Genomic DNA, 11,589 nt, shown 5'->3' on the forward strand with positions numbered 1-11,589 from the left:
TTTCTCTGTTTTTCTCAATGTATTGAGAAAAAATGGTGCAGAGCTCATCTTGAGAGCAATGTCTGACTGAAGTACTGTAAAAGCTGCTATATTTGCATACAGATGTTTTGGCAAATGAGAAGGTCACAGACATTTTTGTGAGATGATGTTTTCATGATTTGACATCAAGGCTATTATACATGTAAGTGCATGGGGGGTTCTTTATTCAGCCATTATATCCTAGCTAATGGAGTTGTAGAGCACTCACGTGACTCTTGGTACTTTCTAACCATTTGTCCTCAAACGTATAATGTATCCATCGTGTTATAGTAATTAAATGAAAATTTGTCGTATAATTGTTTGACAATAAACCAAATTCTTGAAGCATTTCCCCAGACTGATATGTCAAAACTAAGGCATGCAAGCAAAGAGAACTGCTGTTGGAAAGACTGTCATCCTTTCAATCTGTTTGTAAAACTGCATTTTTCATAGAAAATTTAGCTTTGCCAGAATTTCTATATTACTGTTGTGTTTCCTTTTTAAGTTGTTGAAATGAATTGGAATTGGAATTGACACTTCAATTGATTTGTAACATTTGGCACCAACAGAGAAATCTTCAACCCAATGTACGCCCTGTTCCGCACCTCCCCGGGTGATCGCGTGACCTACATTCCGAACCCATCCTCCCACTGCAACTCCAACCACCTCAGCTACTTCAAGTTTGTGGGCCGCATCATCGCCAAGGCCATCTACGACAACAAGCTCCTGGAGTGCTACTTCTCGCGGTCGTTCTACAAGCACATCCTCGGAAAGTCTGTCAAGTGAGTTTCTCTTCTCTGTGCTCGTCATTGAACCAGTTGGAAGTTTCCACTTGTGTTGATTATTTACAAAGGGATGGTGCAGTTATGGTTGTGATGGGGCATCAAGTTTCCAACTTTTTTGTGAAATAATGATAGACCTTGCAGAGCACTTCTTGAACATGCAGACGGGTTTAACTACTGCATATGTCATATATTAAGCGAATCAAATTTTTTGCAAATCTAGACTTCCCAACAATTTTGCAAGTGGTTGAATTTGCAATCACAAAATATAGCAATGGACGGAGAAATTGGTATTATATACTCATAATTTCAGGAAGAAGTGCATTCATCCATTCACACATTGGGCACACCAAGACTTATGTCTTCTAATCTGTATTTTCGTGCTAGTTTCTGGTTGCGCGAAATGCGCGAAAATTTCAACACAGCGAAAATTTCCACTTTTACAGTATTCAGTTTGGACATTTCATGGTATTGCGCTTTCCACAGAAAATCTTCACCTGCTCAGCAGAAGGGCCCTAAGGCTTGTGTGCTCAAAAAATCACACCAAAAAAGAAAAAAAGAAAAAAAAATGGTTACATCAAATGAAAGAGGTTTTAAACTCTGCCGAATTATGTCACAAACCACAATTCAATTTGGGGGTCGAAATTTGATGCTTGGACTCTTCTGCGGGGCTGCTTTGATTTACTTGAAATGATGAGCGTTTGTGAGTGACGAATCTGTCGTTCTCTTTCTGATCCCCAGATACACGGACATGGAGAGTGAAGACTATGCCTTCTATCAGGGACTCGTGTTTCTCCTGGAGCATGATGTCTCTGACCTAGGCTACGACCTCTCCTTCAGCACTGAGGTACGTGGCTGCAGCAAGCAGGGGCCCGAGGGAATTGATATTAAGGCTATCAAAAAATTAGCTGCCCAACACCCCCCACCTCCTGCTGACATATTGCCCAAACAAGCCTGGAATGAATGGGATCTTGGGTTCCTGTTGGACCGTCAGAGCTAATTTGTCAACACAGTTAGACCCATGTGATTTTTATGGAAATGTGAAGTGTACTGACCCAGGGAAAGAGTATATTGACCCAGGGAAAAAGTGTATTGACCCAGGGAAAATGTTATTGTCTAGTCTCCCATATTATTATTTTTTTTTTTTATGTACATGCTGTTCACTCATTCTTTTGCAACGTTTGTGATATAGTTTGTTGTGCTGTAAGGTGTTGATAGTTGTTAGATTGGAACAGGGGTCAGACAAAATCTTGCAGAAGTGAATGATAGTTATCTTCCCAAATCCTCTACTTTATTTCATTTTCATTATTACCTCCGCCAAGAGAGGAGGTTATGTTTTCGTTACCGATGGTTGGTTGGTTGGTTGGTTGGTTGGTTGGTTCGTTCGTTTGTCTGTGTGCAAAATAACTCAAAAAGTATTGAACGGATTGGGATGAAACTTGCAGGAAAGGTTGAGAATGACACAAGTACCAAACGATTAACTTATGGTAATGATCCAAGAATTTTTAGGGAATTTATGAAGGATTTTTGATATTTTGGCAGGTAGGGTCAATGAACTTGGGAGTTCAGGCTGAGCGTATTTGAGGTTTGCATGCGCGCACTAAAGTGTGTGCCCTAGTTTCTGCTAGGGCGAGGCGCACCGCGCATCTGAGGGTTTATGACGTAACAGTGGCTTCTATATTGGGGATCTCAGGCAATTTTTCAGTGGGTGGAAATCACTGATCTCTATGGAAGAGCAAGATCATCGATGGAAAGTAACTGCTTGGCGGAGGTCTGCGCTCTCGGAGTGCTTTTCTATTTGGAAATGTTGACGTGTTGCAACGTTTGTGGAGGAAATAGTCATAGATTTGACACAGTAGAGGGGGAGAGGGTAAAGGCAGTGAATAGAAAGAAGATTCAGAATAGGGAATTTAAGCGTGTCGTTGAACCTGTGTCAAGTGTCCTCCCTTTGATGAGACCCATTGCCGCTCTCGCCCGACAGATCGAAGAGTTTGGAGTGACGGAGGCGCGGGACCTCAAGTTCAACGGCAGCAACATCATGGTGACGGAAGAGAACAAGCACGAGTATGTGCACCTGGTGTGCCAGATGAAGATGACGGGCGCGATCCGCAAGCAGATCGACAGCTTCCTGGAGGGCTTCTACGACATCATCCCCAAGAAGCTCATCGGCATCTTCAACGAGCAGGAGATGGAGCTCCTCATCGCCGGCCTTCCGACCATCGACGTCGACGACCTCAAGGCCAACACGGAGTACCACAAGTACCAGAGCAACTCGCTACAGGTAATCAGAGAGGAGAGGAAAAGGGGATGTGGGCTCATAATAGTTTATCTGCCCTTACGTCCACCAACAAGACTAGAAATTAAACTGGCTCTCTCCCCAACGGTTCTTTGCATGTTTATATTTACTTCATTCATGCAAACACCATATTTTGCATTTTAAAGGGGAATAAATTCTGTACTGTCGTAATGTGGTTTTTTTTTCTCTCTTTTTCATTGCAGTCTATGCTCAAAAGTTTCCTTACGAAAATTGCAATAAGAGCATAAGGAAATTATTTCAGTAAGCTTGATTTCGGATTATATTTCACAGTTTTGAGGTGCGTAGGCGAGGCATTACAAAGTCTGGAACGTATTCAAGTAAATTGGATCGAGTAACAGGATGAAGTCTTTGTAAAAGTTGAGAAGATAAGGAACTCTGAAAAAAAAACCAAGCAAACAAACTTCCTTGGCTTACCATACTGCATTTCCGTGTGTTTTTAAATTGCTATAGATTCAGTGGTTCTGGAGGGCCCTTCGCTCCTTCGACCAGGCCACCCGTGCCAAGTTTGTGCAGTTTGTGACGGGTACGTCCAAGGTGCCCCTCCAAGGCTTCTCCTCACTGGAGGGCATGAATGGGCCACAGAAGTTCCAGATCCACAGGGATGACCGCTCCACCGACAGGCTGCCCACAGCGCACACGTGGTAAGTAACATCTTCTTGTCTTTGGGAAATTTCTGCCCCTTCTGCCTCCCCCCCCCCCCCCCCCCCCCCACTTGCTACAGGCTTTTCATGGCTCATATTATCAGTAATACACTACAGGCTTCTCATAGCCCACATATTGCAAGTCAGACATGTTACAATGTAAGTTACACCAACCCTTCTCTAGGACATCACTGCCCCTCCCCCCCACTCATCCCCTACATACACACACACATACACACACACACTACAGTTTTCTCATGGCATATATTAATAGACAACAGGCTCCCCATACCCATATCTTACATGTTGGACGTGATAAGTCACATTTACCAGTCTCTAGGACATCTCCGTCTCACGAGTTTGGATTGCACCAAATTTTGTTGCATATCTGACTCCATAATGATGATGAACGGTGCTTACATAGTGCATTAAATGTATATGCCCCTTTGTACATCAGCAAAAACAGCATATCATAAGGTCCTGCTGAAGACTACTGTACGAGCTGAAATTTTCGCTGTGGTTTTATTTTCGTGAATTTTATGAATCACCTTTGAATCGCGAAAATAACAATGCGCAAATGACTAAGTTCAGTTAGACCCTCGCAACCACGAAATTAACAACATGCGAAAATGTCCTCCAAGTAGCAATTCGTGAAAATATCTGTACGCGAAAATTTCAGCGGGTACAGTATGTACACTAAAAGACTTCTCATGAAACGTAGACAGGCAGGATGATTTTTTTTTTCTTTTCAAAACAAATATTTCATGAATTTATGCAAGCCCTAATTGCAGATCTGTACTTCAATGTTTTCTTCCACATCAGTGGAAAAAAATTCTTTCAAATGTTTTATTATGATTTTAGATGTCCCCAATTCTATATTGATGCTTCATATTATTTTCTTTTGTATGTTTTTGTGCATGTATATGTAAATATGTCTTGTATACTTATGTCTTAGAAAAATTATATAAACAGTTTTTTTTCCAGAAGTGAGTGCAGAGGAAAATACCGGAGAAAACCAGTAAATGTTACTGTTACCATCTCACAAAATACTGTAAGACAATCTCACACCGGATTTGAAGTATTACGGACAAAGAGGAAAAATACATGCCAATTATCGCAAATTTTCCTGTGTCTGCTTTCCCTCCCTCCCCTCACCCACCACAGCTTCAACCAGCTTGATTTGCCGGCCTATGAAACGTACGACAAGCTACGACGCATGCTCCTTCTCGCCATTGAGGAGTGCACCGAGGGATTTGGACTCGCCTGAGGCTGGCCCGGTTCCTGCATGCTGAACTTTTTATGGCTCATCTTGAAGTACATCTTGACTGGGACATCCTAACTCAATCAAGTCTACTTATTATCCAGACGGTTGTAGATGCGCAAAGGAAAACGTCTTTTGATTGGAATTGTTCACCGAGGCCAACGCAATCAAGTTGTGAGACGGCAAAGGGCAACTAGTTCTGAACGCTTTTGGAGTCATTTATGTTTCTTGACTTTGTTTTAGGCATTTTCTTCATTAAATCTCCACGAAAAAATCTTAATAGCATGTTGAAAAACCCAAATGACTACGTCCTTGGCTAAGGGAAGTTCGGTGCGAGGTTCACTTTGAGCAAGGCAATGCGTAGTGCATCTGACCGCTTTCTCATACAAAGCCTATTGTCAGAGGTTTGCAAGAAATCAGTCACCTGTTGACGCTGAAAGGTACACCAGTTCAGAATAAAGAATTTGGGGTGTATAATTCTCATGGTGAACGGGCAGCTTGCTATTGCCAGTGATATGCACAAATATGTGATGAACACAGGAAAGAGACCATCAAGTGGTAATTAGCGAGTCCAAGGCCTATTGTGCTATGTTTACTGCCAATAAACGTGATTGAGCTGCAGTGGAACTGTGCATGTTTGAAACTAAGAATTTTGGAGAGTGGGTGGGGGTGGATGGGGGGCGGGGGGGAGAGAAGGGAGTGAATATGCTGAATCATTGATTGTGAATGTTTGTTTTTGTTTATACTAAATGCTGAGAGAGAAAAATATAGTATCAAGTCAGACTGCCATGTACATGGGTGCAAGGCATAGATAGAAAGTCCCGAGACTGCAATCTTTTGTATATGTTAAGGTGTGAGAAATACAAGAAGGCAGGGTTTTACTTGAAAAGGCAAGCTTCAGGGTGCTTCCACTATACTCGATTTTGGTGCGTAGTTGCAATTGTTGAAAATATACATATATCTCTATGTTATTACACATTATCATAAATGTCTCACTGTTGTTGCCCATGTGAAGGAAAGATTGGTCCTATTTGCGGGCAAACGTATAAGAGACTACCATCTGTCGGCACTTGTGTGTGTCCGCGGTATTTTTGGACCACTCGTGATATCCTATCTTTGAATTCGCCAAAGCTGTAGATTAGGCCTGAGAATACTCTGAGAACACAGCAGCTGTTACTGTATGCTCTTGTGACAAGGAAGCGCCAGCATTGTTTTTGCATCCTCTCAAAGGTTGGATACGCTTTACTGAAAAACGTTGCTTTTTATCTCATCTGTGTTGCGTTGCAACAGTGCATGCATGAAGAGAGCTGCAGATTAATACCTGACTTATTGTTAAGTGTCTGATATTTCATCTTGGTTTGTTTGTTTGTTGTTGTTTTTTTTAGGGGGGGTTGTATTTTTTTTTTTTGCCATGAGGGAACAAACGAAACGGGAAAGTTACGAATTCCATAAGTGCTGTGTCGTCAGTGTACCTTCAGATACACGTCACTGAGCAAAGAGGCATTGTGCACAGCTTTGGATATGAGGGCAACAATCGGGGCAGTGGCTGGTTTGGGGCGTTTGACATTGAAAGCGTGGTAGGCATGATTGGAGCAAATATTGAAAAGACTTTACGAGTGGTCTTGAAGAATATAATTCAGTTTCTGATAATGATATTGATACTTATGTAACTACTTTATATGCAACTTGAAACATGCGTTGGTAAGATGATTAAGTCTGATATGTATAATAGGCGAATAGATCTCATGATTATCGGCGAAATCTCCTTGTTTAAGCCTTCGTCAAAGGGGCAAACTGTGATGATATTCTTTTATCTATATTCGGCATTAGTCAGTCTGGAAAAGGCATGGAAGGCCACGCAAGGTCATGTGAATCAGTCCAACTGGCCCCCAACGGATATGTGCCCCACAAGTTGTATCAGAAAAGCTTCCTTGACTATTTCTCCATATACATATAGAACATTTATATACGAGCCTGGTAGAATTTGACAGAAATGAAATACTGGTAATAACCACATTTGGCACTAACATAATTATTATGTTTTTGGGCAACAGCAGGGCTATGGACAGTGAGCAGTCTGGGCTTTTAGGGTTGCCATAGTACATGTACATGTACCTCACTTATTGTAGATCATAATTATTGCAAGTTTGTTAATGCCGGTTCCATGACATGTGCTCCTGCGACAATAATCATTGCTCCCATCAAGTGTTTACGTGCTAAGCCAAACAGTAATTCTACACACAAACATAACCCTAACCTCAATCCTAGGTCCTTGGAGAAAATAGGACCGGAGCAATTGTCGCAGGAGCAAATGTCATGTCACTGTCTATGCCATGGGACCCAAGACATGCATCTATGAAGCTGATGAGAAACCAGTAATTCCAGTTTAATGCAGATGCCTTCTAATAATTAAAAAGAAACAAATGCACTGCTCATGCTTGCAAGTTGCGTAGTTGCTTCTCACCATTGTACTTTTCATTGGGAGGACACTCACACACAAAGAAAACCCCACTAATGGTACTCAATTATTTGACAATGGAAGTAGGATAAATGTGACTGCCTAATTGTTACTATGGTTACCGATGCTACGTTGGTTCTATATGTCATATAGCTAGTGCCAAGGCTCTCAGTAGTTCTATTTATAATGTGAACCTGATGCTGTTTGAAAGGACTCGAGTCTTCACTCAATGTTTGGAGTGAAACCTTTCTTGCCATGCAGTCTTCACACGCAATTCTATTGCCAGCTAGTTCTTCGTTCTATTCTATGACAGACGTCTTGTATCATTGCCCACATAACGTTATTGCGCGAGGGCGTGACTGTCAAGAGCACACTGGTTGCACACAGCAGAGACGCATCTTGGCGAATGCCTTGTGTCATAGCAGTGCATCTTATCGAGCCAGCGGCGTCCCGTGACAAAACAGTGATGTGTCACGTACGTGTTCCTTGTTGGAGGTGTTTCCATGCGTGAGAATTTGTAAATGCAGAAAGACGGGATATTGATTACTCAAACAATTTGTCTAATTTGTGGAAGCCCTGTAGGCCTACCTGTTTTTTCTCTCGGAAATGGCTTGGTCATTATGTCGTATATTCCTTATCAGCCTTTAAATTGACAGTGCTGTGATACACTGCACATGAATTAAGCAAGTGTACATTTTCTTCTTTTTTTTCGAGGAGATTGTTAACATACATTCAAGCATTGGGCGTGGTGAAATGGCTCAATATATCAAAGAGAGAGAAATGAAACCACTAGGTTGAAATGATGGTTTCTGATGGTGTAGATTTAAGAGCACTTGTAAATTTCCTTGTATGTTGACAAGGACTATGGTATGATATTTTAAGGGATGGTGTGTAAGCATTTTGAAGCAATAAAGTTATTGCATCAGTTAACAATGCACTTTGGTAAACAAACAAAAAGTTATCTCTAGTCAAGATTTGAAAGTTTATTGCTTTGTTGTTATTGTTCTGGACGAGGACTTTGTACAGACGTCTCATCTTTCACTTACCTGTATTCAAGGGTAGTTGATGAAGAATGATTAAAAAGAAATTAAGTTGTTTCTCTGGCCAATGCCAAATGTGAAAGAGAACTCAGTGGTCATTGCCAATTAAATATGAATTATTGAAAGAAGGTAACCGATTTCGCTGTGATTATTTTGATTTTACAAACGTTTATTTGATTTGCGTTGAGTAGTCTTCATGCATGCATGTGTGTTGGTGTTTTTTTTTCCCTTCCCTTCAAAAGGTAACAGTGGCATTGTGTATGGGGATTTATGTCTGCCATTCTGTCTGTGTTTGTTTTCGTTTTGTCATCCGTCCATCCATCCCACATCTTGTTATCGTGATTTCAGAAAGTCACTTGAATTTCCTTTGTTCTACACCTGGCCCCGATGTGCTCTTTTAGGTGGTGTATAGGTGTGCTGAGTAGAGTTTGGGAAAAATCCCTTATGGTCAAAGATCATAGAACTTGGGCTAAACTAGCAATTTTCAACTGTATCTTCATTTAGGACTGTCCAGTTGTGATAAGAATAAGATAATACAGTGCACTCCTGTTATAACGAACACGGTTATAAATAAATTCCGGTTATAACGAAGTAAAATTCAGGATCGCAACATTCTCTGCTCTGTGTTTTTTATTGTTAATTTGTTCAGTTATAAAGAAATTTTGATACGACAAAAAAAAAATTGCTGGTCCCGAGGACTTTGTTATAACGGGAGTCCACTGTAGTTGTGATAATTTGGTGGAAGGACAAAAATAGTTTGTTATTTTCGTGAAATGATTAAGAAAGTCAAAGGTCATTGTACTTTCTGTGCTGCACCATCCCCTCCCCCCCCCCCAAAAAAAAAAAAATAAATAAATAAATAAATAAAAAATAATGGAATTTCTTCAGGTAGTGGTGCATGGTAGTGATAATGGAAGATAGCTGTCAGGGTAGAAATAATTGTTTGAAAGTGACAGTTGTTAAAGGTCAAGGTCACTGGTCACCTTACTTTGGAAATATAATTCAGAACAATAGAAATAATTTTGAAAAAAAAATCCTGAAATGTTGAGTCTGGGTCAATCTATTTTGGGAATATCATTTAGTTAGAACAAAAGAAATAAGTTTAAAAAAATCCTGAAATGTCGAGTCATTTCTCTACTTAGGGAATATCAGTTAGTTAGAAGAATAGAAAAGTTAATAATAATAAAAAAAGTCCTAAAATGTCGAGTCAAGGTCAAAGGTCACCCACTTTTGCCTGTCATGTTACTATGTGGCAATATTTTTTCTCTTTTTTTTGGGGGGGGGGGAGGGGATTTCTATTTCACATAATGACATTTGTACAATTCAAAATACATTTGTCACACAATACATGGCTTGTTGGAAATGATCCCTCACAAACGAATATTACATTTCAACGAAGGCAATCATCAAACAAATTCACACATGTGATAAAACAAAGGTGCAAGAAACAATGAAAAGAGAACAAAGACAGAGGAGGAAGCATGCCTGAGTCAAACATACAACCTTAGTTACATTTCGTCAAAACGGTATGATATAAATGAAAATAGATCAGTCCTATGCGCGTGTGTGTGTATATATATACATATATATATATATATATACATTGTATATATATATGAAGAGTTTGTTCGCAAAGACCGAATAAGTCCATTTTTGAAGATTTTGAAGTACGGTCTCTGTCATAAAGTACAAAATATTTATATATATAGATAAAAATGAGTTTATTCGACTCGAATTTTTGGCGTCCTACGCCTTCTTCAGGAGTCTTGACAAAGAAAAAGGATGAAGAAAAATTCATATATATATATATATATTTTTTTTTTTTCTGAAGAAGGCATAGGACGCCGAAAATTTGAGTCGAATAAACTCATTCTCTATTGGCCAAAAATGCATTACCAGTTTGTTTCTTCATTTCTTCGTGGAGCCAATACGTAAAAATCTCAACATGTATGTATATATGAATATTTATTATAATTATGATTATAATATATAAACATAATTATACACCCTATCATTTTTGATAGATCAAATTAGTCATGCTGCTCTGGATTGATGGAAAAGGGTCTTCCAAAGATTAGGGTAATTGTAAAAGTAAAAAGTCCGGTTTATTGAGATATTTATATTTGCATGATACAATAATTATCAAGAGAGAGAGAGAGAGAGAGAGAAAGAGAGAGAGAGAGAGGGGGGGAGAGAGAGAGAAGTATATCATATAAATATTTTGGGGCATTTCCCGATCTTAGAATCACGAATGGAATAATTCAATTTAGAATGATTATGAAATTCTTGAACGGGTAGAATTTTGCATCTGAAGAAATACAAAAGTTTACCGAGGGCTGGATATGACGAATTGATCGTCCAAAGAATACTTCGTTTCTAAATTTTATGAATGCGAGCAATGGTTGTCCATGCAGTGCAGCCCCAAACAGTACTCCCAAACTTTATGTGGGATGAAACAAAAGAATACTTTTTTTTTGGGGGGGGGGGAAGGGATTGTAGCTGATAAAGAACACCAATACTTTGAGATATGGTTGAACATATGTGATCGTCATGGGGGTCCCAAGATAATTACGTATCAATAAAGACTCCTGAAAATTTAATATTTCAAACGTTTTATTTCCTTACCTCTGTTCCTTAAAATTCAAATTGCTGTCAATTTCAATTGTTTTTGTTCCAAATAATGTAGATAGCTTTATCAACATTCAGAATATACAATTACTTCTACCAAGTTGAACATTCATTCCATAAATCATTAAATACATATTCAAAAAGGGAGGCCCAAGGAGAGACCGTTGTATTGTTTCATAGTTGTTAATGATTTGTGAGATATCTTGTTTATAATTAATTTAAATGAGCCTAGTTCTTATACTGTAACAACACATTTTGTAACAAATTGAATTGATCTATGATATTAAACACTACAGTTGAATTAATGAGAATTAATGAAATTAATGAAAGCAGGTAACGCTTTATTCTTTTTTCATCTATAGAACCATTTCTTTTATTCAATTGCTGTTTCTGTTGGATTGCTTTGGCTAAATTCAAATTGATTCTTAATAAGTATGTCAAAAT

The 11,589-nt window shown here is 39.3% G+C and overlaps 1 protein-coding gene across 1 annotated transcript in view; it reads left to right on the forward strand.

Moving 5' to 3' along the window:
• The window catches only part of LOC139718115 (E3 ubiquitin-protein ligase HUWE1-like), a 90,373-nt gene extending 84,698 nt beyond the window's left edge, over window positions 1-5,675 (forward strand). The window contains exons 75-79 of the mRNA XM_071629600.1: window positions 588-800; window positions 1,542-1,647; window positions 2,782-3,081; window positions 3,568-3,758; window positions 4,923-5,675. Coding sequence (XP_071485701.1) covers window positions 588-800; window positions 1,542-1,647; window positions 2,782-3,081; window positions 3,568-3,758; window positions 4,923-5,025 — 913 coding nt within the window. The 3' untranslated portion in view covers window positions 5,026-5,675. The remainder of the gene's footprint in view (window positions 1-587; window positions 801-1,541; window positions 1,648-2,781; window positions 3,082-3,567; window positions 3,759-4,922) is intronic.
• The last annotated feature ends 5,914 nt before the right edge of the window (window positions 5,676-11,589 follow it).

The sequence above is a fragment of the Diadema antillarum genome, unplaced genomic scaffold (genome assembly GCF_040938485.1).
Source record: "Diadema antillarum isolate AM-2024a unplaced genomic scaffold, OU_Dant_1.0 scf00000089, whole genome shotgun sequence".
Classification (NCBI taxonomy): Eukaryota; Metazoa; Echinodermata; class Echinoidea; order Diadematoida; family Diadematidae; genus Diadema; species Diadema antillarum.